The sequence below is a fragment of the Anomalospiza imberbis genome, chromosome 7 (genome assembly GCF_031753505.1).
Source record: "Anomalospiza imberbis isolate Cuckoo-Finch-1a 21T00152 chromosome 7, ASM3175350v1, whole genome shotgun sequence".
Classification (NCBI taxonomy): domain Eukaryota; kingdom Metazoa; phylum Chordata; class Aves; order Passeriformes; family Viduidae; genus Anomalospiza; species Anomalospiza imberbis.
The window spans coordinates 16,025,142-16,052,684 of NC_089687.1; the positions used below are offsets into that span (position 1 = coordinate 16,025,142).

Sequence of the window (27,543 nt, forward strand, 5' to 3'; positions counted from 1 at the left end):
AAGGTTCCACTCCTGCACTGGTGAGCACTCCTGCAGGCACCAAGAGCTACAGAAAACAAAAATCTGCTTTCTGGCATTCTGTTTTCCTTTTTCTTGTTTTCTTCTCATGCAAATGCATTTGCTCCATATCCTTTTTTATTTGTCCCTGCTTGGCTCACTGTTTGCCTTTGAGCCATGCCTAGGTGAAGACAATGGGCCAAGGCTGGCCATGTAGCTGGAGGGCACAGTGAGGACCAGACAGCCTGTGACCCCAGTCCAACCAGGCACTGCAGAAAATCCTGGCCAAGCCAGATAAACATGAGGGATGTGGAGCTCGGGAGAGTGTGGGCATGGACATGTTGGTGTGCATGAGCAAAATCAGATTTTGCTTCACAACAGAATCCCTTCCTGTCTGGTGTCAGCTGCAGCTTCCACTCCCCTCTGCAGCTGGAGTGTTCCCTAGCATATGGAGGGGGTGTGTGTTATCAGTCTATTCATTATCTTTCATCTCCCTTCCCCTGTGATCTGATCCAGGCAACTCCCAGCTCCCCCATGGATGAGTTTGGGGTGTTCTGCTCCTGCACCCCACAGGGTTATCCAGCCCAACCTGTCACCAACCACATGCCAGGGATGCGGGCAAAACCCTGCTGCCATGAGGCTCAGCTGCTCCCTGTGCCCGTGTGCCTGCTCATCATGGATAACCTGTTTAGTCATGGGCTTCTGCCATCTCTGCCAGCCTCTGACTCTGTTGATTTAAAATCTGCAAGCACCTCAGTTTTGCCTGGGTTTTGGCTGGGGCAGCATCCCCATTGTCAGCACACGCAAGCATGCCTGCAAGGCAGAGCCTGGGACACACAGCCTGGGTCTGACACATTGCTAAATCTGGCTCAAAGTCATCGCCCTGCTTGAACGAAAGTCACCCTGACTTCGCTGTTTCTCACTTCTCTGTTCTGCTATGCAAACTAAGAGCAGCTGCATGACTTTGCCTCCCTGGATTGTCCTCAGTCTCTAGAAGGTACAATTCTAAACAGCCAGCTGAGATGAGAACAGAGTGGACAAAGAGATCGGCAGGTGGCTGAGAGCCTGGCCTCTGAACATGCAGAGCATCAAAAACATGAAGGTGTGAAGAAATTGGCTGTGCAGGGAAGTTAGGGATGGTGGACAGGGCTTTTTGGATGAGACAGCAGGACTCTGAGTAAAAGAACCAATATGGGTTTTAAAAATGGGGGTCCTGCTCAAGTGATGTCTTCACCAGCCCCCTGTACTTGGGGGTCCCCAATCTAATGCAGCCCTTTCAGGGGTGAGCAAGCCCTTGAGTTCCCACTGACCCCTTTCCTGGGGGTTACACCGGTGCTGTAGTCATGCCAAGGGATGGCCAGCATCACCATCTGTCCTAGAAGCAGGCAGGCAGAGGAAGGTGGCACAGAAATGGCACCCAGGAACTTGTCTCACTCTGCTCAAACCCTCTCACTCCATCCTAGTGGCTTTGGCTCCTGCTCCTTCCCTGCTGCAGCTCCACTGCAAGGAATGGGTACCTTCCCTTGGGGAATGGGGAGAAGAAGAAGGGAGTCAGCTGCATGTGATGAGGGGAGCAGCAGGCACACGACTTGCTGAGCACTTCCTAGCTCAAAAATTGCCATGAATACAAATTTTCAGTACGTAATTGCCAGTTTTGTTAAGGCTGTGAAAGAGCTTGTGTTTTCATGTGGAAATCAAAAGCTGAAATGTTGTGCAGTGCTGAAAAAAATATATCGCTTAATTTGTGGTTTGCATAATAATATATCATGGGTTTATGATGCAATTCTGTTGGCTTCCTGAGAGATTGGGTAACTGGGATAAAAACATTTGGTCCGTTGGCATCCTGCTTTGCTCACCTAAGACCTCTTTCCTCAGAAAGCCTCAAGAGTATTTCATGAGCATTTCTGAGACCCTGGAAAGCTGAAAACAAGCTTGCAACACAGAGATCCCCAAAATTTGTTAAGAAATAAGGGTCTTCTTGAGACACACTTAAGATGCCTGTGCTTGATTCAAAGCTGATGTGAGCATCAGGACTTCAGGCAGACCTAGGAGGAAAGGGCAGGTAAAGAGGGCAGGGTGTTGCAGCTGAAGGTGTGAGGCACCAGTGGGTGATGGGCTTCTTTTATTTGGCTGCGGCCAGATCTGAGTAGAAGAGTGACTGTGGCAGGTCTGGGATGAAGTGTGGTTGATATACATCTTCTCTCCTACCAGTGCTGTGGTGGGCTACTGCTCAACTCTCCACTGCCTCCCCTAAGAATACTGGGGAGGTGTCAGTCCTCCCCAGTCCATATCCTGATCTCAAGGCACGAGGGAGACTTTTGCCATGAACGTGCATCAGCAGTGTGTTCCCCCGGCTCCAGATTCACAGCCAGCATGTGGAGCTCTCTCCTATCCCAGCACAGAGGCCTCCCCACCGGTGTGCACAGGGCGAGCTGAGATCTATTATCTCGTGGGCCTCCTTGTCCTCACACCAGCTGCAAAACCCAGGGAAAGGAAAGCAAGGTGCCAAGCCTCAGGTACACCCCGGTGGCTCCTCCTCGCCCTCCCAGCAGCAGGATGGGATCCCTGTGCAGCAGCCTGTGGCTCCATCTAGTGCCCATGCCGGCTCTGCACCCATTGCTGGGCAGATGGGCCAGATCAGAGCCCCGGCAGCCGGGGGGGGCACCCTGGCTACAGGCAGCCCCCAGGGAACCCCTCCCTGCTCGTGGGCAAACAGGTACAGGAGGACAGTGCTGCAGTGGCCTCCAGGGAAAAAATCCCCAGTGGCAGGAGATACTCCAAGCCGTTGTTGAAGGAAATAAGCAAGTTGCTATCTGATGGCAGGGGATGGGTCTCCCATCCCTTGGAGAGAGAAATGCCTTTGGCACACGAGATGACGCCCTTGGCATTTCATCCACCCCAGGCGCACGACTCATGGCTGGGGAAGGCTCTTCTCGGGCACATCTGTCCTGAAATTTGTCCCTGAGGAGTGCTGGGAATGCCCTGTCTCAGACTCAGGCCTCCTCATTCTGCCAGGCTTCCCAGCTAGGAATTTATGGGAGGCGAGGAAGCTTCCAGCTGTGGTGTAGGTGTGGCAGTGGATCCAAAAAGCTCTGACCCTGCAGAGAGAACAAGCTCCCTCCTTCTCCCATCCAGGCTGCAAGAGGAAATCCTAAATCTCCGTGGCGAGGACACGTTCAGAGGTGCAGGTGAGCGAGACCGCCCAGGACCCTGAGAATGGGTGAGCACAGCCCCTCTGCAGCAACTGTCCTGGCAGGGGCCATGAACGAGAAAAGTCAACAAAGCAGCTCCTGGTGCATGGTGCCGGTTCTCCGGGCCCTGGGCACCCTGGTGCTCGGCGTGGCCTGCAGCTCCCGGCTGCCGGTGCCACAGTGGTGCCACAGTGGTGCCAGGCGGCCCGGGCTCCTGGCAGGGAGCTGTGCCCGCCAGTCTGGCAAGCTGCTCCCCGGCACGTCCCCCGCCCCGACAAAGCGCTGAGTCACCTCAGCTGTCCCCCCCGGCCGGCTCCTCCTTCCCGGCGGGACCGGCCGGGCAGCTGACTCGGCGGGAAGCCAGCGGCACGCGGCGCCGGGGGCCGCAGCCGTGCCCCGGCGCGGCGCGCAGTCAGCACCGGCACCGGCGGGACAGGCCGGTGCCACCGCGCCCGCACCTTGCTGCCGCTGCCCGGGGCCCACGCGCGGCCCTGGGAGCGGAAGAGCAGGCGCGGGGACGAGACTGGGGTGAGGACAGGACGGGGCCGAGGCGGGGGCTGCGAAGGGCCCGACCGGCGGAGCGGCCGCGCTCCCGGCTCACACACGCCTCCCGTGACGTCACCCGGCGAACGGCGAGGCCGTGACGTCAGGGGCCGCGGTTGGCTGCGGCCGCCGCCCGTCACGCAGCGGAGCCGCCTCCAGGCCCGCGGTGGCCCGGGCGCGGGGGACGCGCGACACCGGCCGCGGGCGGCCCGGGCGGGCGGGGAGGGCTCTGCGGCGGCGCTCAGGTGGGCACCGGGGCGGGACGGGGGGAGCGGGGCGCAAGGGGCCACCGGGGAGAGGCGAACCGTGGCGCACGGGGGGAGCGGGGCCAGTGCCGTCCCTTGCCGTGCTGCCACCACCGCCCCTCCCGGTGCCCCAGATCCGCTGGCCGCAGCCCAGGGCCGCCCGCCGGTGGCGGCGGGGCGGGGTGCGGAAACTTCCAGCAGCAGCGGGTGGCCCCGGGAGCGCCGTGTTTACGGCCGGGCCGGGGGGCGGTCCCAGTGCCGCGGTGGTGCCGGTGCCAGCGCCAGCGCCGCCCTCCCGTCAGCTGGGACTCCCGGGCCGGGGGCGAGTACCGGGGGTGGGATGGTACCCCGGGGGGTCGCGGGGGGCTGCAGCGGCCGCACTCTGCTCCTGTCCCCCCCCCGGAGCGGGTCGGCCGATGGAAGTGTCCCGGCGTGCCCGGGGCCGGGGAGGGTCCCCGCTGAGCCCTTAATCCGCTGCAGCCGCTAAGCACCTTAGCGGGCTGCGCCGTCCCGCTGCCCCCCCGCCCCGCCGCTGAGCCCCGGGGAAGCGGGCAGGGAGCGGCGCCGGCAGCGGGGACCCCTTCCCCCTGCCTGGGCAAGCTGGGGAGACGCCGGCAGGACGGCGGTGCGTCAGCAGCAAAGGGTCCCCGCGACTGGGGCTGTAGGTGCTCCCAAGGTGGCCGAGGTGCGGGCAGGGTGCTGGGAGCTGGGCATGGGAGAGCTGAGCTGCTCTCGGGAGGCAGTGGGGTGGCCGGGGCGCTAGAGAGGGTAAGAAACCTGCCCTTGCTGTCCCACACCCAGCACTACCAGGCTGTGCTTGTGGACCCCTGACTTTGCCTTCTCCCACTGCAGTGACCCCGTGGGACAGCTCACGTCATGGTCGACTACTACGAGGCGCTGGGGGTGAGCCGCAACGCCACCGCTGAGGACATCAAGAAGGCGTAAGTGTATGGCAGCGTGCCTCTGCCTGTGGGGCAGAGTCCCCCAAGCCACCCCCACCTGATGCCAGAGAAGCAGGGGCTTCCTTCGGGGCCTGTGGGGACAGGGCCCAGCTGCAGAGGTGACAATTCAGCCTTTGTTTCCTTTGCATGGATGCCAGAGCGGGGTTGGGCTTTGCTGCCATACAAAGGCATCTTTTGGTGGGGTTTGGTTCCTCTTTCCCTGCTGTTGGCCTAGGGCTGGAGGCAAGTCTCAGTGGTGTTTGGAGGCTCCCCTCTCTCCCTCTGCCAGAGGGTGCAGGAATGGCACATGCTTGGGGCACAAGGACTCTGCTGGCATCAGTCAGGGGACTGGAGATCACAGAGTGAAGAGCAGCGTGTCCCCTTTTAGGGATGTGGCCCTGTGTACAGGTTGTTGCTCTGCCTCAGGTACTACTGAGGAGCTGACAGAGCCTCCTGAGTCTCTGCAACTCCTGCCTGGTGCGCTGCCGAGCTGCTGCTGCTCTCACTGGGGTGAGGCATCACCTGAGAATGCCAGCAGATTGCCGGCTTGCCAACAGGTGGCAGAGGTCCCGGTGAGGGGCTTCCTGAGAGTGAGTGGCAGAAGCTGAGAAGCATGGGTTAACCCTAGCTAGCTGCAGTGGGGAGGAGAGGGCAGCTGGTGCTCTCCTGGCCCCAGGGGGCCCCTAGCAACCCCTGGTCCATGCGCACTCACAGTGGAGCCCGTGAAGGCTCCAGAACAAACCTGTGAGCATTGTCCAGAGCCATCGATGAGGGCAGCTGAGGTGGGCACACGTTGCTCTGCTGTGGTAGTGCTGCAGTTCTGGGGTAATTTCTGTTTTGTTTGTTTAGTCTGTGTGTGTTGGTGTGTGTATGCATAAATACGTATATATCTATATATATGTGTTTATATATACTTATATATGAAAACACATACTCTTGGAAGGAAGAACTAGTCCAGGAGCTCCTGTTCAGTGCCTGAGACTGTAGGTGCTGGGTGAAGCAGGCTTGGGGTGCTCCTGCCCACAGGCTAGGAGGTGCATGTTCAGTTGGGGGTTGCTGGCCCAAGAGCCCAAGGGCTGCTGTGTGCCCATCACTGCCCCTCTCTGCAGGTACAGGAAGGCTGCGCTGAAATGGCACCCAGATAAAAACCCAGACAACAAGGAGTATGCTGAGCAGAGGTTCAAGGAGATCGCCGAGGCGTATGAAGTGCTGTCGGACAGTAAGAGGCCACAGTGATGTCTTGTGTGTGTGTGTCTGCCCTTGGAACTGTTCACACTGGGATGTCCTGCTTCTGGGCTCACCCAGGTTGCATCCCTGGCTGTCCCCTGGAGGCAGTGGGTCCCTACAGCTTTACCACACATTTTTTGGAGCTTGGTTACTTCCTCACATCTCCCAAAAGAGCCCTTGGGAGAGATGCTGAGCTGTTGCCATCCTCAATGGGCTCTCCCCAGTGGGCCTGAAGCTTTTGCATTCTTGCCCAGTGGCCTTACTTTGGTTTGGGTGCAGTGCTGGGGTGGCAGGGGCTTGTGCCAACCACCTCCTCTTGCTCCCTGCTGTTCTGCACCTCCCTTAGTTGGGAGAGATGTCAGTGCTCCTGTCCCCACCTGGCAGCCAGCTTCCCCGCAGCCCCTTTTCTTCTTCCAGAGCAGAAGCGCGATGTCTACGACCGCTATGGCAAGGACGGACTCATGGGAGCAGGTGAGTGGGGCTGTGGGGGTTAGTGCACCTCTGGATACATCCCCGTCTGAAGACCCGATGTGGGTCAGTACCACCAGCGTCCCTACCCTTCAGGGGAGATGTCACCCAGGGCTCCATTTAACACTGAGTGTCTTCCCTCCAGCAGGACCAGGCGGCTCCAGGGCCAGTGCTGGGGCCCCTGAATTCACCTTCACCTTCCGCAGCGCTCACGATGTCTTCCGGGAGTTCTTTGGTGGACGAGACCCCTTTGCTGAATTCTTTGGTGCGTGTGGGGCAGGGGAGGCTGCGTCTTGGACATCTCTCTCTCTGTGGGGCAGCTGCTGAGCTTGGGGATAGAGCTCACGGCTGGGCCTGGCAGAGGGTCCTCGCATCGGTGCCCTGCTTCTGGTTCACCAAGCTGATGGGGTAATACTGATGGGGGGGCTGCCTTTCAGATGACATGCTGCCCTTCTCTGAGCTGCGAGGACCTGGCCCCCGGCACCATGGGGGAGGCCACTTCTTTTCCCCCTTTCCAGGATCCTCAGGTAGGAGATGCTGCCATTCCTCCCAGCAGGGGAGTCTTAGAGCACCATGTTCCCCTGTGCAGAGTTTGTCCCCTGCCCTCCTGCCACCTTTCCTGGCACCAACCTTGTTGTTCCCTTCTCTAGATTTTTTTGCCTCATCCTTCAGCTCTGGTGCAGACGCAGGACTGGGCTTCCGCTCTGTTTCCACCTCCACAACCTTTGTTAACGGCAGGCGTATCACCACCAAGAGGTGAGGGCAGTGCCAGCCCACCTTGCTCCCACAGACTTTCCTCCATCAGCAGGCCTCCAACCCTGCAACTTCCTGCTGTGGTGCACTGGCTGCATGGCCCTTGACCGTCCATCTGTTTGTTTGTCTGTCTGCAGGATTATTGAGAACGGGCAGGAGCGGGTGGAAGTGGAGGAGGATGGGGAGCTGAAGTCGATCCACATCGATGGTGAGAAGGGGCACTGCAGACTGAGTTGTTGAGATCTGTGCCCTTTCCCTTTGGGGTGTCTGGGTGGTGCTGCATCCAGGCTTTGTTTTGCACTGAGCCTTGGATGGCCCTCGTTTGGATCTCTGCTCTGAAGGATTGGTGGGGTGGGTTGGAGGTGCCAGGGCCTCATGCCAGCTTTCGGGAACTGGAGTGGATGAGTCCCCGAGTCCCTGCCTGTGTCCCTACAGGTGTTCCTGATGACATGGCACTGGGGCTGGAGCTGAGCCGGCGGGAGCAGCAAGCCTTCCCCAGGCCACGGCCTCCCTCACCGCCAGCACCGGCCCCACACCAGACCTCGAGCTCCTCACCTGTCTGCCTCTACACGGATAGTGAGGATGAGGATGAGGACTTGCAGCTGGCCATGGCCTACAGCCTCTCTGAGATGGAAGCTGCAGGGCACCACCAAGCAGGTGGGCACAGCCCCGGCTCCCTGTCAGCACCGGGGGGCAGCCACAGCAGCCCGTCCTCCACCCGCAGAGCCCGTGGTGCCCGGGGGAGGCTGGAGCAGGAGCCACTGGGGACCAGCAGTTCTGCTACAGGGGGGCACGAACCTGCTCCCAAAGTCAAGCTGTGGCACTGCCCTCTGCTCTGAGCGTGGGGCAGGGAGATGAAAGCAGGGCTGGAGTCTCGCTGACTGGAACTCAGCTCCTGCCTCCCCTAGCAAGGGAGGGGGTCTCTTCTGCACTGCCTCCTTGCTCAGGTGAGCGGATGGCTAGTGGCATCCCAGCATTGGAGGCTTCCAGACTTGAAGGTAGTGGCTTGAAGAGGAGCCCCCTTGATGGGGTCCCAGGAAGAGGGGCAGCTCCCTGCCTTGGCTGCTGGAAGTGTGGGGGGCCCATGGGCAGGCATGCTCTGGCTTTGCCTGCCCCTCTCTCCCTGCCAGCCCTGCAGGCGGGCAGGGTCTCCAGCAAGTATCTCCCTGGCTGCAGCCTGCCCCTGCCCAGGCTGCAGGGAGTGCTGAGTTGAGCTCCCCTCCTTGCAAGGAGGGCTGTGCACATAGCCTCTGCCTGGTGCCTTGTGTCTTGTCTCTTCCCTCTGGATGCTGTTGCTCCTGCCTGTACTCCGTCCTCCTCTGTCTCCTTGCAGACTCTGCCTGGTCACTCCCTTCCGTACGCCTTGCACACCCTCCCGGGCACTGTCCCTCCTTGCTTCCCACAGCAGCAGTGACCCTCCGTGATGTTCACAAGTGTTCCTACCCTCTTCGTTGCCCGTAGTTCTGCCTTGGCTGTCTTCCTCCTCTGCCTGGGACCTTCCTCCCTCCATCCCTGCCTCTCCCCAACCCTTGGCCGAGGAGGATTTCACAGGTGCTGTTGTGTACCCCCCTCCGCTTGTCTCCCCAGGTGTGTTCTGAGGCTGCTGCGCCCGGGGACCGCGCACGCCCACTCGCCCACGGAGGTTCTCCCAGCCAGGACTCTGCTTTCTCCCTGCACGGCCACCCCCTGCCACCCCCTTCCCCAGCACCCTCTGGCTCCGTGGGATGCGGTGAGGGGGGGCATGGCAGGGCTTGTGGCCGAGTAATACGTGGGGCTGGGGGGAGACGCCCTGAGCACCACAGGGTGGTGGAGAGGGTGGTGATGGGGGTTGCTGTAGATTAGGCTGCTGGCTGTACGCAGCGAGGGGCAGCATGGCTGGGCTCAGCCAGCAGGGCTGGGCTCAGCCCCCCTCCTCGCTGAAGCCCCCCCTCTCTGCCCCACTTCTGCTAACAGCTGTCAATAAACCTGTTTGCAGTAGCTTCTGCCTGTGGGGACTTTCTGGGCTGGGGATGCAGGGTTCTCATCTTTGCCTGCAGGTGAGCCGTACTTGTCTGGCAGTTGCAGAGTGCAGGGATAGAGATGGATGAACGTCACATTTCCTCCCCGTGCTATCCCAATACACACAGTCAGAGGCCAGGCCTGGCTGCAGCTGCACGAACGTGACACAAGAACTTTATTCACATCAAGATACAAAATTATAGTTCTCTAGAAATTTTTCTTCTGCTCGAGTGACTAGGCAGGGAGCACACAAAGGGGACCTGGAGTGGGGCTGGGCCAGGCCCCCCTGCACCCCATGCTCCCCCGCCGCTGTGGAGGACCCCTGCCCCCACTTCTGCCCCCCACATGGGTACAGGAAGAGGGCTAACACAGAACTGACAGGTTGGGGAGTCCCCCTGCCAGTTCCTAGCAGCACCACCTGGTGTCCCCCTCCACGGGTCTTAAGGGCCACAAGCCCTGTCCCCTCTGAGGTGACAGTGGGTGTGATGGGATTCCTGCACACAGAGGGCCTGAGGTCAGTGTCCTTGGGGAGATGAGAAGGGGCGCCTGGGGGCAGGGGGAGCAGAGCCAGAAGCACAGACAGCATTTTACAGGGAGAGCAGCCCCAGAGGCTGGTGAGGAGAGTGCGAAGCGCAGGGCAGGGAGCAGACAAGAGGGGAGGGAGGGCTCCTTGCCATCACTGCGGCAGTGCCTTCAGGATGGCGTTCACTTCCTCGGCCACAGCCGTCAGTGCAAACTCAAACTGGTCCTGCAGGAGCACAGCAGGAGTCATGAGGATCCCTGCCACCTCAGCCCCAGGGGTTATGTATGCTTATGTGGGGGGAGAGGATCCCCATTTTGGGGCGTACCTTGGTCTGCACCATACCAGGCCGCTGATCTCGGATATGCTCCAGCGTAGCAGCTATGTCTATCTCCTTCACCCCTGGGGCAGAGGGAGAGAGGGGTGCTAGGAGGGGAGTTCATAGGCCAAGCTCATGGACAGGGCAGAAATAGTGCTTCCCTGCACCTACCTTTGGCCATTCGGTTCAGGACCATGTCGACAAGGATGTAGGTCCCAGTCCTGCCTGCACCATCACTGCAAAACACAGATGCTTGGTCCAGGGGAGCTGGTTCCAGTGGGGCTGGTCCTGGGCAGCAGGTCCCAGCCTTAAGTCACCCTCAAACCCAAATACCCCTCCATCCCCTGCAGTACCTGCAGTGCACGATAATAGGGCAGGAGCGACCCCGGTAGCACTTGTTCACCTTCCTGCAAGGATAAGAGGGAACAGATCAGTGCCCTGCTGTGCCAGGGTCAAGGCTGTGCTAGGTGTCCCTTGCTGTGCTCAGTGGGGCAGGGCAGCAGCACACTATGATGTGGCCCTGGGGGTCCCGCTCATGGCTCCTCCTGCCTCCACAATGGTGCTGGACATGGGATGGGGACCACGAGTGGAAAGTGGCTGGGGCAGGGAAAGGAGCTCAGTTCCTCAGGAGCCCAGCCTGGGGAGGGGAGCAGTGGCAGGACCCCCAGGGAGCAGCTCTGGTCCGGTGGGGCGTGAAGCTGGGGGCCAGGCGCCGGTGGGGCTCCTGGCATGCTCCATGCAGCAGGCACGGCTGCCAACGATCACTTTTGTGACTATGCAACTGGAGCCAGATTACTAGCTGCAAATCACAAAAATGACGCCGGCAGCTGCGAGAGAGAGGCAGAGACAGAGAGAGAGAGAGAGAGAGCGTGAGCGGGACTGAGAGGAGGGCGACATGCTCAGAGACCCCCCTACTGCCCTAGGCTGGGTCTCTTGCCCCACACAACCCAGGGACAGTGAGCAGCCTGTGCCTGGCAAGAGCCCACCACCACCAGGGACCTAAAGACCTGGGCAGGCAAGTCTCCTGGGAGCAGTCCCAGTCCTGCAGCCCTTGCCCTGGGCTAGCTGGGGATCCACCACTGGCGACAGGGCATTGGGAGCAATAGGTCACTGCCAGTTTAAAGCTGGCTCTGGGGATTTCTTCATGCACCCATGGTTAGGGAAGGTGCCAGTCAATGCTGCCCTCCGTGCCAGCTCAGGGGAAGAGCACTTTTCCCACCCTCATTGTGAAGGCTGGAGAGCCCTGGCAATATCAGCCAGAGGTTTCTTGCCCGCCAAACTCTGTTGAGCCTTATCCCAAGTTGGCCAAAACCTGTCTTTTCTGCTCCCTCCCATCCATGGCAGCTCCTAATCCCTGCACCTGGGCCATGCCATGGCCCCGACCCTCATCATCGTGGCAGCGATGTCCTCACCTCGCCCATCAGTGTCCTGCATTTGGGATCACCGCTGGCTCCCAAAGGGCTGGCACGGTGCCAGGTGGGCGCTCACCTGCGGAAGTCAAGGAGGGGCCGGGTGGTGGTGGGGATGCCCTCGGCCGGCCAGCTGAGGAAGTGGAACTGCGTCAGGGTGCGGGTCTCCTGCGACTGCACATTTTTCAGGTAGAAGCTGCGCACCAGGAAATCCTCGCACCAGATGTGCTCTGACACCAGGTTCACCTGCCCAAGTGAGGCAGACCGTGGGCATCAGAGCCAGGCAAGTGCTGCACTGATGCTCGGGAGGACAGGGGCTGGAGGACGCCCCAGGCTACCTGCCACACTTGCCTCATAAATGTGGTAAAGAGAGGAGCCTTCATCTGGCCAGTAGCGGTCACACTGCTTGACACTGTCCTCGGCCAGGGGGCTCAGCATGACAATGACAGTGCAGCCATGTTCCCACACCATCTGTGGGCAAGGCAAGGGGGGTTTCACTGCTGGGGAACAGCCCATGTGGGAGGGCAGTAAAGCCCCTGCGACCCATTTTGTGGGCAGCACACAAAGGGACCCCAATGGGCTGGCACAGCTGCGTGACACTCACCTGCCAGAAGTCAGCAATAGTGTGGGACAGTGGCCCCTGCGTGGCAATGTACGCTGGCATCCGTGGGTCATGCTCAATCTGGAGCAGGAAAGGGGGTATCACACTTCACGCTCTTCGGCCAGGGGTTGGTGACACTTGAAGGAGTAGGGGGATACTCCAGAGGTGATAGGAGGGTTGGGAAGGGAGATTCAGGTGCCCCAGCCAGGATGAAAATGGGATTTAACAATTGTTTGAGCAATGGGGCAGACACAAAGCTCACATCTGTAGCCCTGAGGGATGTAATTTCAGTCCAGCTCTATCCCAGAGTGAAAACCTTACCTAGGATGGGCACATCAAGGAGCAGGGTGGCAGGGCAGGAGCCCCCAGTGATTACTCACGATTGGACTGGCATTGATGAAGTCACTGCGGGATGGGTTGCTCTCGGCTTTCAGCTTGATCCGCGCATGATCATCTGGGGGAACAGGCCAGGAGACTTGGTGAGTGGCTAGAGGAGCTGCAGGCACACTAATGCTGCAACCAGCCATGGCCCAGAGCATCCCCATGCCCCACACCCTGCTCCAGCAGGACAGCTGGTCCCTGGGGCTGATCCCTGGGGCAGGGTGGCTGGGATGCTCACAGGGCACATAGTCGGGGTTGCGGTTCTTCTTCAGGTTGGCTTCACTCTGGGCAATGGAGCAGATGCTGGGCTCAGCTTGGTAGGCACAGAGTGCCTGCCACTCCTTGGCCAGCCGGTCCCGGTTACGGAGGTGGTCCTCCATATAGGCCTGGGGCAGAGGGGCGGGAGTCAGCCCAGCAGCAGAGGGACAGATCCGGGGCTGGGGAGGGGGCTGGCAGCCCTCCAGGCTGGCTCACCAGGATCATGTGTCCGGTGGAGATGTCCATGTTGGACTGGACAGGCTCCTCGCACCAGGAAGGTGTGCTGCTGTGGGAGCTGGGGCTGGGCTGTGGAGCGTCGCTGAACTGGGACGAGACACTGCTGACCCTTGAAGTCTCTGCTGGTGCCGCCGGTGCGTCAGTGCGGCCAAAGAGAGACTTGGCAGCCATGTGCTGGCGGCACAGCTCCTGGGGAAGGCCAGCAAGAGCCCTGTCCTTTGGCTACCGTGCCGCCATAGGGCAGCTCCATGCACCCCAAATGATGCTGACACATGGCAGTGACGCATCCTGCGGGGTCCCACATCCCGCAGGGCCCTACCTGGTACTCGAAGGTGGTGTCAGCAGCACCCTCTGGCCCCAGGGCAGCCAGGCGCTCCTTCTCCCTCTGCTTGGCGTGGCGCCGGAGGCAGAAGGCCGCAGACACTGCGATGGCAATGACCGCCACGCAGGCCAGGGCGATGAAGGTCAGCAGCACCGAGTGGAAGCCATCCCCGAAGCGGGACGGGCGTGAGTAGGCAGCAGCCTCATTTCGCTGGGGACCAAGCCAAGTAAGGGTTAGTTAGCACGGGCTGGGGGGGCAGAGACCCTATTCTGCTGCACATTTGGGTTGCTGGGGGTTAAAACAGAACAAGGGCTCTTTTCCCTTCTTGAGGGTGCTGATTCTCCCAGCACCCTCAGCTGGGGCAGAGCTGCTGTCACTGGGGTGAGGCAGAGTGCACCCACCTATGTGTCACATGGGGAACTGCTACAGTGGTGTCTCTGAAGCTGGAGGAGCTTGACCAAACCCAGGTAGCAGGGACTTCCTGCTTCCCTGCTTCCAGCACTCAGGGCTGCTGCCTGAGGCAAACCCAGCCTGGACTGCCCTTCTACAAGGCAGGCAGTAGCCCCTTAGAACTCTTGTTCCACGGCCTCCTTCTGCCCAGCTGGAGATCAACAAGGGCTGAATTCAGCCCAAGGAGTTAATGGTGTAGGATAGGCAACCGCAGCACTGGGTGCACCACTCCCAGGGGACTTTCCCAGCTGAGGCTGGCTCTCCCATGCAGCCACTGCTCCACAGCAGAACATTGAGGGAGGCAGGGTGGGGCATATGCCAGCACTGCTGGTACCATCCCAGCTGTAGCAGCTAGGGGACAAGTCCTCCCTGTTGCCCTCCTCATTTAGGACACAGAGCAGCCGCTGCCACCTTACAGGTTGTGTCTCTAGGGCTCCTTCCCTGTGATTGTGAGAGACACCCCAATCCATGCCAGTCCCATGCTGTAACAGTATGTTGCTCAGGCCTTGCTGGACAAGACCTTCCTGTCAATGCCATGACTGCCTAGGTCCCGCTAGGGCAGCACAGGGATACTGGGGCATCACCAGTTCAGACATCCTGTGCCCAATGAGCCGCCAGAGCCCTGCATTACCTCATTGCCACAGCCTCCCATTGGCCGTGAGCCTGATGGAGTACTGAGGGAACACTGCACCATCATCAACTACATCATCATCATCATCATTGCCTGGGGATGTCCCCGGCCTAGGTGTCCCTGCTGCCACCTGCCCCCCAGCACCGGACTGCCATCAGGGTCCAGCCAGTCCTGCAGCCAGGGCACCCACCAGGCCCAGCACCTCCCAGCTCCCCGGAGCACCCAAGCAGGAGCTGCCCTGCAGCCCCTGGAGGTGTCAGCAGAGCCAGGGAGGGACAGAAGGGATTCCTCTCCCAAGGCCTGCCCAGGCCCTGCCATCTCCCTGCCTCCCAACATCCCTCTTCCTCAAATCCTGCACCAGTCCCACCAAGTCCAGAGCCAGGAGGGAATGAAGGAAAAGCACAAGCTGGTTAGAACTGGGAAGGTCAATGCAAAAAGGGGCTGGCAAAGCTGCCTCAGCTTCCTCTGAGCTCCATCTTGGTAATCTCTGACATCTATCCCAGTTCCTGCCACCTGCCTCATCAAAAGGCATTGCCATAGACGCACTCTGCATTTTGCTGAAAGAGACAGGTTGCCTCAGTGGCCAGGCCACTCCTTCTTCATGGCCTCCTCCAAAGTTCCCCCCTTCCTTCCTCCCTCCCTGCTCACAACTACAGCCACATGACAAGAAATGAGAAATGGGGACTGGGCTGGGGATGTGCTACACCATTTTTCCTCCTCAGGCTGCAAACACAGGAGCTAGGCTTGGTCCCTATCTCCAACCCCCGTTCCCTGCCCCAGGAGACTGTTCCTGTGGCTCCCCAGAGGAGCACGGGGAGGGGTAACCCCTCTCCAAACAGATGGTTCCTGTTCCATCCCTGCTTCCAGCTGCTTTGCCATTCTCTGGGGCCATGATGACATTTTGCCTGCCTAGCTATGGTTTGTGGAGTTCTCTGGGAACATCCCAGTGCTCGGGTGCCCAGGCCACAGCTGAGATGGGTGTGCAGGCTGGAGGGAGGCAAGGGTGAGGATAAGCCTTGAGGGACACAGCCTGCAGTCCCCAAGTCTTGGGGGGAAGAAAAGCCTCTGGGAATTTGACTCAAACCACCTTCAAACATTGTGGAGCTTTTGTTTTGAAAAGAGCTGAGAGCCCTGGGCAGGATCATGCTGCCAGGCAGTGGAGGGGGATGATGGACAGACAGGACTGGAGCAGTCTCCAGCAGGAGTCCTCCAACACAGGACTGGAGTCTATCTCCAACACAGCATCCCAAACACTGCCCAGTTTCCTCTACTATTCAGCTGCCCCACAGACCTGCAGGGACAGCTCACGCACAAAGACCCTTGTACCCCAGGGCTGGGGGCTCCTGGCTTGTACCCAGGGCCAGCACCCCCACTCCCCTATCCCTGGCTCACCAGCCCCAAGGGACGGAATCCTTACTCACTCCTACCTCTCCCACTCCTGTTTGCACAATCTTCAGGCCCAGCTCGTGCTCCAGCTCTCCCTTCACTTGCTCTGTGGACAGGGAGGAGATGGTCAGAGGAATGCTTCCCCTCCACACAAGAGACCCCCCAGAAACAGAGCCAAGGGATAGCTCTGACAGCTGCCCACTTCAGGTCCCCACCTCAGCCAAAGGCAGAGGGATGTACAGTAGGAGCCCTCTCTTCCTGGTCCCTGGGAAGAAGCACTCCACAAGCAGGAGGGGAAGAGAGGAACAAGATCAGGGGGACACTGCCCAACTCACCAGTCTGGCTGGCCACATCTGCCAGTGAAAAGTTCTGGGGGTTCTGTCGGATGCGGAAGGTAAGTGCAGGACCCACAACGCTGCCGGGGAGAGGGGAGACACAGTGTGAGACCTGGAAATGCAGACCCCCTACCCACCCTCACCACAGCCCAGTCCCTCCTGTTCCCCTGCCTGGGAGTGCTGAGCATGGCCAGGGCTCAGGCAGCAGCAGCCCATGGCACCAGTACCCTCACCTGATGTTGATGAAGCTGGCGGTGGAGAGGTGGAGGTGCTTGGCTAGGAGCTCCAGCAGCTGCACGCCTGCAGCCAGCCCCAGGGGCCTGTGGGGACAGTGTCAGGGTGAGGAGAGGGTAGCAGGGGTGAGGGGACAGCCCTGTGCTCCCCACGGCTAGGGAACATGGATAGGCAGGCTCAGGGAGTCCCAAGCACACAGCAAGGGCAGGTGTCAGGTTGGGCTGGAGGGAAGAGTGTGGTGATGTGTGGTGGTGGTGGTGCCTTGCCCACGAGTGTGCACAGAGACATTCGTGCACAAACACTCCCAGCCTTCCATCCTTCAACAGTGAGCTCTGGCCTTGGTGTGGGCTGGGAAAGGAAGGCTTTGGGGTGGAACAAGGGCTGTGCATAAAGAACGCATCAGTGGGAGTTGACCCCATAGAAACCCAACCCTACCAAAGACCCAACAGGTTCAGTCAAGCATGTGAAGCTCTGACAGCTGCTGGTGGGGAGATACAGACCCTTCACACAGGCAGACCCCCTTGCATGACCCCAGCTCTCACTTCTGATCTGTGATGATGTAGCCATACTCGTCTAGTGGCCTCATGCCCTGTTGTGCCCCACTGTCCTTCATCTCTGTGTAGCTCTTCTTCTCCACCACAATGTGCTTTCCAGGGCTGAGTGCATCCCCACTTTGTCCCTGCTGTGGCCCAGCCTGGGGAGCTGGTGAGGATGTTGCCCTGCCCTTCGTTCCATCTCCTGGGGAGCTGCTGGCTGGGATTTTGGGGGGTGGCATTGTGGAAGAAGGGGGCACTGGCTCCTCTCCATGCTGCATGTCCCCCTCCATCACCTGAAGGGAGGAAAAGGGAGAAGCTGGAATCTCTGAGGAGAACCTTGGGGAAATTCTTCTCCCCCTCATCCCACCTGTGCCATGGCACCTCCTCCAGCATCACCCTGCTGCAAACCCACCCGTTTCGCTGTGGGCACTTCAGGGCCAACAACACCTGGAAAGGAGAGAGACAGAGGTCCTGCAGCACCCACCCCAAAAGGCAACACTCCCTACCCTGAAAGAGGGCATGCTAGCACCTGCTGCTGCCAGTCCCTGCTTGTCCCATCCCTGCACCCAGCTCACCAGAGCTCTGGAGCAGTTGGAGGAGGGTGGATAGGCTGCTTATCTGCTGGGGACTCAGTTCTGGCAGCCCCAGGCCATAGCTGGCCAGGAGAGAAGCCAGTCTCTTCAGGGCAGCATCTGCAAGAGGATGTAGCATCAGGTTGGATGCTCTGCATCTGCAGGGAGATCAGGGGCCAGGGATGAAGCAGATGGAGTAGGGGAGGTTGCGGGTATATTCTGCCCATGGGCATAAACCCAAAGAGGAGGGAAAGTGTGAGCCACGAGGAACTCATGGCTGTGGGCACAGGATAGGGACAAGGGTTGGTGCCTGGCTGGAGAACAAGGTACCCGTCTGTGCAGAGGGTGGCTGGGCAGCCAGGGGTGCTTGCTGCTCCCTCTCCTCTATGTTTCTGTAGTCACTGGGGAGCCGCAAGCTGTGCTGAAGCCTGGTGCTGGCAGGGTCCGGGCGGCCAGCTTTCTCTCTGGGCAGGGAAAGCATGCCCAAGTCCTGGAAAAGATGCCCCCCATCCACTCCTGGCTGCCCACCATAGGAGGGCAGAGGGCCAGCCCCAAAAAGGGTCTGGGCAGGGACCCGGCCCAGCAGCGAGGAGGTCTCGGAGCTCTGCCTGGCTGAGCTGCTGGGATGCTGGTGAGCACCATCCTGATAGCCGAACTGCAACCAAAACACATGTGAAACCCCACAGGTCCCCTGTCACCCCATGGTGGAGGCAGGGGGTACTCCAGCACCAGCAGAAAAGTGCTGGGAGTGCAGCAGCTCCCTGCCAATCTCTACTTTTCTGGCCAGGAGAAGGTGCTCACCCCCCAGCTTACCTTGTGGTAGGAGTAGGGATTGAGCAGAGCCTCCTCGTAGCCCAGCTGGGGTGGGGAGGGCAGCAGGACGTGCTCCAGGTACCGCTGCACCAGAGGGGATAGCAGCAGTGGTGGGGGCTGCTCCAAATGCTGAGCTGCTGGCAGGCCAGGGTTTGGAGCTAGTGCAGCTCGCCGGGGCTCGCTGCGGTGAGGCAGGAACCTCGAAGGCAAACAGCCCTGGGGTAACTCACCTGGGTAAAGGAGGAGGTCCCCTCCCTAATCCCATTTGCCGGAGAAAGCCCTCGCTGCTCCATTGAGCTCTGCTGGCACTGTCCTACCTGTCCCTGGCCACCGGCTCCAGCGAGGGCGGCAGGCGGAGGCGGGGTATGCGCTCCATCTCCTGAGAGATCACATACTGGGTGATGCCATCCTGCCACGAGAGCCCTGCCGTGGGAGGAGGCTGTGAGACATGAAGGCAGCCCGGGAACCATGGTGTGAGTGCATGGGATGCCGTCCTGATATTCTGACCCTGTGTCCCATGGCCTGGGTTTGACCCCACTGCTCCTCAGCCCACTCTGGGCCAGCAGGACCACAGACAGTTCTAGAGCCACAAGGCAATTCTACCTGACATCCCTCCCTGCAGGGTCACAGCGACTTCCCCCGTGCTGTCCCGCTCACCTTGTGCCATGAGATGCCGCAAGACATCCTGCAGACGCTGGAGCACAGGAGATGTGACCTGAAAGTAGGGTCTGTCCTGCACGGAGCCCACCTGGCATTGCCCAAACAGCCCATCTGCAAGAGATGGAAGTGAGCGGGACTGGATGAACAAACACCTCGATGTGAGGATCTCCAGGCACAGCCCCACCTTTCTCCTGCCATGCCTCCGTGCACTGCACCCTAGGTTCCCCTGCAAGGCATCCCTGTACCCTTCACACACACTTGGGAAGGGAGAGGGGATCCTTGCACCTCTGCTAGCCACTTACCCTGCACACACACCTCCTGCGGGGAGCACAGCCTTCGGTCAAACAGGCAGCCTGGGACAGACAGACAGACAGGCCAGTCAGCACAGCATTCAAGGGGGACTCCAATGGGATCTGCTCATCACCAGCTGCCTGGGGGATCCCTACGCTCCAGAAAAGCAGCACAGGCGTGCAATGTGGTGATGGTGGGAGGGGACACAGCTTTGTAGCCCATAGCAGAGGCTCGGTGCCAGTCTTTTCTGCCCCTCAGAGACAAGATGGGGGCTGTATAGAAAGTATGCCCTTGGCTCTGGAGAGTGGGGAAGGCCTGGAGGTTTTTGGGGTGCTGGCCGTTGGGAAGGTAAGATTGAGGCAGCAGAGACCTGCAAAACCACATCTGCTGCCCTCCTACATGTGGCACTACGAGGAAGGGATGCAACCCAGCGACACCGGAATCCACTCTCCCTGTGAGGCGGACCCCAAGGCATGGATGTAGTGGTGTCGGGGGTGTGGGGTGTGTACCTCTCCAACCCCTTCGGCGGGCAGCACTTGGGCAGGGGGCGGCTTCCCCCTTCCTCTCCCCCCCCCGTTTCGGTCCAAGACCGTCAGCAGCGAGACGGCAGCAGGCGATGACTCAGCCCCGGATGGCAAGGAAGGAACGAGAAAACAACCGGGGGGAGGGGAGGGAGGGGCCCATCAAGCCCGCCGCGGGGGAAGGGGGCTAGTGGGGATGAGGGTCCCCGAAACCCTGGCACCCTCGGGCCAGCGTCCCCTGGGGCGGAGGCCCCGCAGGTGCGGGGCACAGGACCCCACTGCCAGGGGAGACCCCAGGGACGGCGGCAGCGGGGGGCCGGGCCGGGCCGGCAGGGCCGGCGCTGTCCGCGGTGCTGAAACGGCGCAGCGCTCTCCCGCCGAGACGCCGCGCTCCGCCGGGAGGGGCGGCGGCCCCAGCTCCGGGAGGCTCCCTCGGCCAAGACGGTGCTCGGCCGCGGCCGTCCCGGTATCATTCCCTGCTTGCTCCCGGGGGCAGCGGGCCCCCGCGGTGCAGCCGGATCCATCCCGGCTCTCCCGGGCCGCTGGAGGACGAGGGGCGCAGCAGCCTCGGGCGCTCGGTAGTGAGTCAGCGGAGCCGTGCCGTGCCGTGCCGTGCCGTGCCGGTGGGCTGCAGCCCTGCTATCGACAACGACACTCGGGTCCCCGAGAGCACCAAGCACGGACCACACGGACCAACCTGGAGAAGAGCGGGTGCACCGGCCCGGGCGGGCCGCACTAACAGACGGAGGGCGGCTAAAGGGCGGCATAGTCTCGGAGGAAGCCACGCTTAGGGCCGCTGGCCCGGGCTCCCCATCCCTGCGGCAGCCCCAGGCACCGGCTTTGCCCCGGGCACGAGCAATCACCGTTCTGCTCTCGTCCCGTAGCTGCTGGCTCTCGGGCCCGGCGGGGCGGCACCTCTACATCCGCCGGAGTGCCCCGGGTTTAGCAAACCCGCCGGCCCGGCAGCCCCGGGAGAAGGGCGCCCCCGGTGCCAATGGCGCACCCGCGGTGCCGACTCGCGGTGCCGGCCCGCGCCCTGTCCCGCTGTCCTCCAGGGACCGGACTCGCCGCTGCACGCCGTGACAGCAACCTATAGCGGCGACGACCGCACCGGCCGCGGACTGCCGTGCCCCGCCACTCCCCGGGAATCTCCTTCCGGCCCTCGCGCAGCCCGGGGCAAAGCCCTGGCCGGGGTCGCGGTCTCACCGTGTGCGGCGGTGGCGGCGGCGGCACCGTCACGCAGCTGCCCGCGGCCGGCCAGGAGGAGGAGGCAGAGGAGCGCCCGGAGGAGCCGCCGCCCCATGCTCCGCTCACGGCCGCACCATGGCGCACCCGCCGGCCGCGCCCCCGCCGCCGCCGCCAACCCGCTCCCCGCCGCGCCGCGCGCCCCGCCCGCCGCCGCCGCCCCGCCAATGGCGCGCTGCGCGCTGCCGCGGCGCCGCGCCCCTCCGCGCCGCGGCCAATCAGAGACCCGCGCGGCTGCCCTCAGCGCCGCGCTCACGCCCCCCGCTGTCCAGCGGGGCCAATCACGCCTCGCTCCGGGGAGACGCTGCCGAGCGCCCCGCCAATCGCAGCGTCCCCGCGGGCGAGTCACGCCCCCCGGGGGTGTGCCAAACGCCAGCAGCGCCCCCGCCAATCAGCGCCCGCCCCTTCCCAGCCCTGCGGCCGCACTGGTTCCCGCGTGGGACACGCCCCTGAGAGCCGCCCAATGAGCGGCGAGCGTGGAGCCGCACCCTCGTACCCCGCCCGGCGGCACCGCCCGGGCCCCGGCCGCGGGCAGAAGGCAGCCCCGGCCCGGGCCGGAACCCCCTTCCCGGCCCCGGCGAGCAGCTTCGCGTCTGGTGCCGGCAGATCCCTGCGCACGCGGCAGGCTCGTTCCTGGGGAAAGGGGCGTCCCCCGCGCTGCACGAGACAGGGGACATCCTCCCGCCATCTCTCCCTGGGCAAGAGCCGAGCCCTGTTCGGCACCTTAGCTGGGACCCCCAGCACCCCTCGACAAGGGATTGTGGATGGGTGAATATGTCTCGCTCACGGTTCCAGGGGAGAGCACAGGTAGGAACCATGCGAGTCCCCAGGGGGAGCCACGTACGTCAGCCCCCAGCCACAGTCATGGACCACTCGCTGGTGAGACAGAAATGCTTTAATGGCCCCAGGACTAAACCCACTGCTACTCCCTCCCCACCACGTTCAGTCGACCACCAGGCTGCTGCTGACTGTCGGCAGGAGCTCGAAGAAGCCCTGGAAGAAGAGAGGCTGTCAGGGTGGGTGAGCAAGGCAGTGTGGGGTGGGGTGGGGGGAACGGCAGTGGGGGCAGGCAGCAGCTCCCTGTCACAGCGTCATAGCAGGCAGCTACTTGCAGAGAGCAGGACCGCGTCGCCATAGTAACCCATCGCTGACTCAAGGCTAGCACCGGTTGCCATAGGAACTACTTAGGTATGGCAGTCACTGGGGAAGGCTGGGATGAGAGGGGGCACCTCCGGAAGCAGCCAGTACCTGAGCTGCTCTAGAGTTGGGGAGCTCTGTGGGATGGTTGGGTTCAGGCCCAAAGCAGGGACTGGATGAGGACATGGGGATGTAGGAGATGTAGAGCAGCAGGGAGCGAGCCTTAGCACAGGATAGGGGACACAGGGCTCACCTTGAAGAGGGTGATGCTCTGAAGCACCCCTGAGGTGCAGCACATCTCCCGGATGGAATGCATGGCCAGCTGCGGGCAGCCAATGTCCAGCACACGCAGCCCCAGGCGGGAGGCCAGAATGGGGCCGATGGTGGTGCCGCAGGGTGTGTCATTGCGCACCATGAACTCCTGCAAGGAGGTGAGACCTCAGCAGCTCCACATGCTACCCCATGGCCTCCCACACGGGCCCTCAGCCCTGAAGGGAGGCGACTTGGAGCAAGGAAGCAGCACCGACCCACGCCAGGGTTCAAAGAACACTCCAGAGATAGAACACACTCAGGCCAGGCTCCATTCTGTTCACCAGCCTGCTCTCTGAGGCAGTCCTGCAGCTGGAGCCCCAGAGCAACAGGCAGCAGAGACCCCAGTGGGATCAGACACGGTAACAGAGCTTTGGCACAGGCCCCCTCTGATGAACCCAGGGGCAGGGCTGCAGCCCAAACTCCTGATGTTCAAGGAGGGCTCACCCAGCCCTACTCACCTGCAGTGGGACACCCACGCGGGCAGCAATGTCCCGGATTACGGCTTCAGTGACAGCTGTGGAGGCGTAGCGCTGGTTGCTGTTCACTTTGATGACAGGGCCCTGCACAAAGGAGGCACCGCAGGCCCGTGATGGGACCCAGGAATAGTCAGTGGCCCTGGAAACACCCGTGCCCAGGCACTGCCGTACCACCCCAACATATCAGTTCATCCTCCCTTTCCTGGGTGAGCCCATGGGGATGGGGGACAGTGTTTCCATGGGGTCAGCCCCAGCTCAGAGCAGGGAGGAGCTCTATGGACAAGACTGGGATCCCAAGTGATTAACATCAGACATGTGGCATAGTCAAATCCCTTTGCAGGATAAACGTTTTCTATTTGAATGCTAGACAATCCACAGCGCTGCAGGACAGACAGCAACCATCCTAGATCAAAGCAGAGGGCTGCCCTCACCTTGTGGAAGGCTGGACGATGATTCTCCTCATGCTTGTCCCTGCAAAAGAGAAGTAAAAGTTTCACACTATAGCCTTCCCTCCCTGCTGCAACAAGGACTGTCCTGTCTGTACTACCTGGGGAGTGATGGGGATACATCCCACAGGTGCCAGGACAGGGTTAGGGTCAGGCCCGTGGCATGGCTCAGACTACTCACACATAGTTGGGGTGCACAGCGTGGGCCATATCAGCACTGATCATGTAGGACTTGGCCACTGCCTCCTCGAAGGCTGTCAGGTTGTGTGGCGATGCAGAGATCCGGCGCAGCACCAGCTCCGTTAGCAAGGACTCTGCGCCCTGTGCACTCTCTGACCCTACCTGCCAAGGATCACCATCAGCACAACCCCGCAGCACCACAGGGGCCAGAGGAGTGACAGGGTGCTCCCTAATGCCAGCAATGCAGCTTCCTGACACACCAGTGCTTCCCACCCCTGCCTGGGCCACGATCCATGTGGGTGTAAGCAAATCCCTGCTTCCTCCACTGGGGTGTGGGATTTTTCTCCTGCTAGGCATGGCTGGGGAAGAGCAGAGAACACGGAGCCCCTTCTGGTGCCAGCCACCCCATGGCTGTGCCCCTCGCTCACCTCCTCGTTGTCATAGAGCGCGATGAGACGCACATTGGGCTCCTGGGAGAGGGACGAGGGTGCTGCACATGAGTCAATCAAGGCCTGCAGGATTAGGGGGGAATGGACACCAGTCTGAGTGCCGTTCCATCCTGGGAATCTCAGGACTGAGTCATCAGGAAATCCTGCAGGAGAGCTCAAAGCATGGAGGAAGGGAGCTGTGGGCACACACATTGCCCAGTGACAGCAGGAGTCACCCCTGGGAGCTGCTGGGACACCCCCCACACACCCAGCAAAGGGGGCATCCAACTCCAGGTCCTCCAACAATCTAGACCCATTCCATGAGAACACAACCCCCTGCAGAACCTTTGGCCAGCCCAAAGCTGAGCTGGGGTGCACTGCACTCTCCAGGTTCTTTCCCCTCTCACCTGCAAGGCGCAGTAGCAGCTGTGCAGGTTGTCCAGACGTGGGGAGAAGATGAACTCATCAAAGGCACCACCCAGCGTCTGCAGAGAGCCAAGAGGAGTAGGGCACAGGCGCTGGGTTACCAAAAAGTACCTGCCACTGGGTTCCCATTCCAGTACCCTTATCTCTGCCCCTCAGGAGCAGCTCCCTCTAGTTCCATTCAGCTCCCAGTCCAGGCACGCCCCAGGCAAAGGACATGTGCCAGGTAACACCTGTGTAGTGCCAGCCTGTAGGCTGTGCGCAGACAGAGGGAGGCTCCTGCCCTTACTCACCGCTGGCTGCGTATCTGCCAGGCATAGTTCCAGCTCCACAATCTGTTCTGGTTTCACCCCCAGCTGGGGGCAGATCAGGGAAAGCAGAACAGGGCTGTGCCGCTCTGCCTGGGAAGAAAGCAGAGCCGTGGGCAGGGCAGGCAGTGGATGGCAGGAGAAACTCCTGGTTTCCCTTTGCAAAGCTGTCCCTGACCCTGCTTATGTTGGCAGAGTCCTCTCTCCTATTAACATCTCCCATGTTCAAGCCCCACCTCACCCAGGACAGCTCTATGCCCCTGTACTAGCCCCCCGTCCCTGCCCTGCCTCCTCAGGGAGATGCACCCCTTCCACACTGGCTGCAGGCAAGGGTGAGAAGAGAGAGATGGCTGAACAGATGTGCCATGTACACGGACGTGAGGCAGAGTGGAAGGTTACCAGCAGTCCAAAGGGAGAAGGGGAACCTGGTGGCAGGTCCCTGAGGACTCAAAATCAAAGGTGACAAGTATGAGGTCATTGTAAGCGTCGCTGCTGATCCTTGGCACACAGCTTACCTGGGCCGCAGCACTGCAAGGTGTGGACTCCATAAGCACCTCCTTTTCCAGCTCCTCCTGCACTGCAGTGGCCAGAATGGGAACCCTGTGGGGGTCAGCAACATTAGAGCAGAGCTTCGCTCACCTTACCTGCTTGGGTCACACACTGCCAACCCTTCTTGGCGTGTTTGACTTGCTCCTGCAGGGAATGACTGATATGCCAAATGGAGGAAGAATGCACATTTTAAGCACGAATCTATTGTGCCACCTCAGGACACCCCAGTGTCCTTTCCCAAATCCTATGCTTGGAAGCATCTCCTGGAAGTACTCTATGGGGCTAAAAGCCACTGCAGATCTCCCCACTGCAACGAGTGGCTGACAAAGGGAGAGCTAAGGTGGGGCTCTGCTTCAGCTGGGTCCCCACCCTCCCAAGGGCTGGCCAGGAGTCAGGGCTGAGCCAGGCCTTACAGGTGGTGCTCGGTGTTGGGCCCAAAGTTCTCATTGATGCTGCGCTGCAGATGGATGGCCAGGTGAGGAATGCGGAGGATGGGCCGCTCCACACGTACCAGGCGCTGCTCCAGGCGCCCCGTGGCTTGATCCTGAAACACAAGGAGGACTTCTGGCGCCAGGCCCGCAGAGCTGAGAGGTTGCAACAGGTCCCACTCTGTGTGGGGGTCAGTGACCCAGTACCAGAGACACACGGCTATCCGACCATGCATGCCCTAAACCAGACTCACCTTTATGATCACCCTCCCGGCCACGGTGAGGTCACGGTCGAACCAGGTGTTCCAGATGCCCCCTCCATAGGTTTCCACACCGACTTGCACTACGCCCACCTGTCCCCGCTTAGAGCGACGCTTCACCTGGGCAACAGCAGAGGTGTCACTGCTGGCACCATGAAGTGCTGGGGAATGGGCAGCTGGTGGGAACTGGGCAGCTCATGCCCAGAGCCTCGCTGCTGATGCTGCCAGCACAGGGTGCTGTGACGGGCTTTGCAGGACCGGGGACACAGAGGAGACAGCAGCAGGCAGAGCAATGCAGGGGCTGCTCTGGGAGGTGTAGGGAGACAACAATGATGTTGCAGGGCACAGGGGTAGTCAGGATAGTTTTTGCTTGTGGCATGAAACTGGAGGACCCCAGAGAAGGACTCAGCACCCAGCCGGGTGACCTTACCCTGAGGCAGGGGCTGTCGGTGTGGGCCCCTAGCAGGCTGAACCCATTCCCAGGCTGGAACTGGCCGCCGACGGCGAAGGCGATGAGGGTGGAGTAGTTCCTGGTGATGAAGTACTGGAGGCAGAGGGGTAAAGGTGAGGGGTGAGGTGCCCCGTCCACCCCCGGCTCCCGCCGCCCCGTCCCAGCCGGGCCCACCTTCTGCGCCGGCCGCACGTCCCAGTGTTCCGTCTCCTTCAGCTCCTGGAAGCCGGCCTGCAGTAGCCGGCTGCGGCATTCGGCCACCACTGTGGGGGCAAGAGCCGTCAGGGCCGCCCGCGAGGAAGGGGAAGAGGGCCGGGGAGGGGACCGGGCGGGTGCTCACCGTGGTACGGCGACGGACTGCGGTTCACGAACTTCACCAGTTCCTGCGCCGCCGCCTTCGAGCCCTGCGCCGCCGCCTGCGGGCACCGCCGTCACCGCACAGCGCCGGCAAAACCCCACCCCGGGCCGGGACCCCCGCGGGACCGGGGACCCCGTCCCGGGAGGCACCGACCAGACCCCATCCCGCGCCCGCCACTCGCCCGGTACCTGCATGGCCGCCACCGCCCCGCGCCGCTCCCCCCAGCGCCCCCTGCTGGCGTGGAGGAATGCGCGGCCTGCACCCCGGACTCCGAACACTGCACCCCGCAACGTGCACCCAGCCCTGCACCCCGCAATCTGCACCCTGCACCCCGCAACGTGCACCCAGCCCTGCACCCCGCAATCCGCACCCTGCACCCCGCAACGTGCACCCAGCCCTGCACCCCGCAATCCGCACCCTGCACCCCGCAATCCACACCCTGCACCCCGCAACGTGCACCCAGCCCTGCACCCCGCAATCCGCACCCTGCACCCCGCAATCCACACCCTGCACCCCGCAACGTGCACCCAGCACTGCACCCCGCAATCCACACCCTGCACCCCGCAATCCACACCCTGCACCCCGCAACGTGCACCCAGCCCTGCACCCCGCAATCCGCACCCTGCACCCCGCAATCCGCACCCTGCACCCCGCAACGTGCACCCAGCACTGCACCCCGCAATCCGCACCCTGCACCCCGCAA

The 27,543-nt window shown here is 61.4% G+C and overlaps 3 protein-coding genes across 6 annotated transcripts; 1 reads left to right on the top strand and 2 right to left on the bottom strand.

Annotated features, from left to right (window-relative positions):
- Positions 1-3,814: 3,814 nt before the first annotated feature.
- On the top strand, positions 3,815-9,342 carry DNAJB2 (DnaJ heat shock protein family (Hsp40) member B2). Of its 3 annotated transcripts, XM_068195601.1 has the most exons (10): positions 3,816-3,976; positions 4,829-4,917; positions 6,027-6,136; positions 6,562-6,615; positions 6,758-6,877; positions 7,050-7,139; positions 7,263-7,368; positions 7,503-7,573; positions 7,801-8,022; positions 8,953-9,342. In XM_068195601.1, exons 2-10 carry the CDS (start codon positions 4,853-4,855, stop codon positions 8,961-8,963), a joined length of 849 nt encoding a protein of 282 aa, XP_068051702.1. In that variant the 5' UTR covers positions 3,816-3,976; positions 4,829-4,852; the 3' UTR covers positions 8,964-9,342. The 3 variants fall into 3 exon arrangements, with proteins under 3 accessions (XP_068051699.1, XP_068051701.1, XP_068051702.1); XM_068195598.1 differs by lacking the exon at positions 8,953-9,342 and having other exon boundaries at positions 3,815-3,976; positions 7,801-8,946; XM_068195600.1 differs by lacking the exon at positions 8,953-9,342 and having other exon boundaries at positions 3,815-3,976; positions 6,761-6,877; positions 7,801-8,946.
- Positions 9,343-9,509: 167 nt separating this feature from the next.
- On the bottom strand, positions 9,510-21,209 carry PTPRN (protein tyrosine phosphatase receptor type N). 2 transcript variants are annotated; one of them, XM_068195597.1, is made up of 23 exons: positions 21,046-21,209; positions 19,330-19,380; positions 19,025-19,138; positions 18,685-18,790; positions 18,368-18,566; positions 17,885-18,209; positions 17,558-17,674; positions 17,395-17,429; positions 16,989-17,275; positions 16,446-16,532; positions 16,213-16,292; positions 15,919-15,983; positions 13,408-13,620; positions 13,068-13,277; positions 12,832-12,979; positions 12,593-12,666; positions 12,216-12,293; positions 11,963-12,082; positions 11,691-11,857; positions 10,556-10,609; positions 10,374-10,438; positions 10,212-10,285; positions 9,510-10,111 (listed from the first exon to the last, which is right to left on the bottom strand). In XM_068195597.1, exons 1-23 carry the CDS (start codon positions 21,140-21,142, stop codon positions 10,040-10,042), a joined length of 2,838 nt encoding a protein of 945 aa, XP_068051698.1. In that variant the 5' UTR covers positions 21,143-21,209; the 3' UTR covers positions 9,510-10,039. The 2 variants fall into 2 exon arrangements, with proteins under 2 accessions (XP_068051698.1, XP_068051697.1); XM_068195596.1 differs by having other exon boundaries at positions 17,350-17,429; positions 21,046-21,208.
- A 752-nt stretch (positions 21,210-21,961) lies between these two features.
- Positions 21,962-27,072, bottom strand: DNPEP (aspartyl aminopeptidase). The gene is made up of 15 exons (XM_068195602.1): positions 27,029-27,072; positions 26,823-26,898; positions 26,657-26,745; positions 26,462-26,575; positions 26,026-26,151; positions 25,757-25,887; positions 25,310-25,394; positions 24,780-24,887; positions 24,471-24,548; positions 24,064-24,147; positions 23,637-23,797; positions 23,441-23,480; positions 22,992-23,093; positions 22,475-22,642; positions 21,962-22,077 (listed from the first exon to the last, which is right to left on the bottom strand). Exons 1-15 carry the CDS (start codon positions 27,032-27,034, stop codon positions 22,027-22,029), a joined length of 1,419 nt encoding a protein of 472 aa, XP_068051703.1. The 5' UTR covers positions 27,035-27,072; the 3' UTR covers positions 21,962-22,026.
- Between the last annotated feature and the right edge of the window lie 471 nt (positions 27,073-27,543).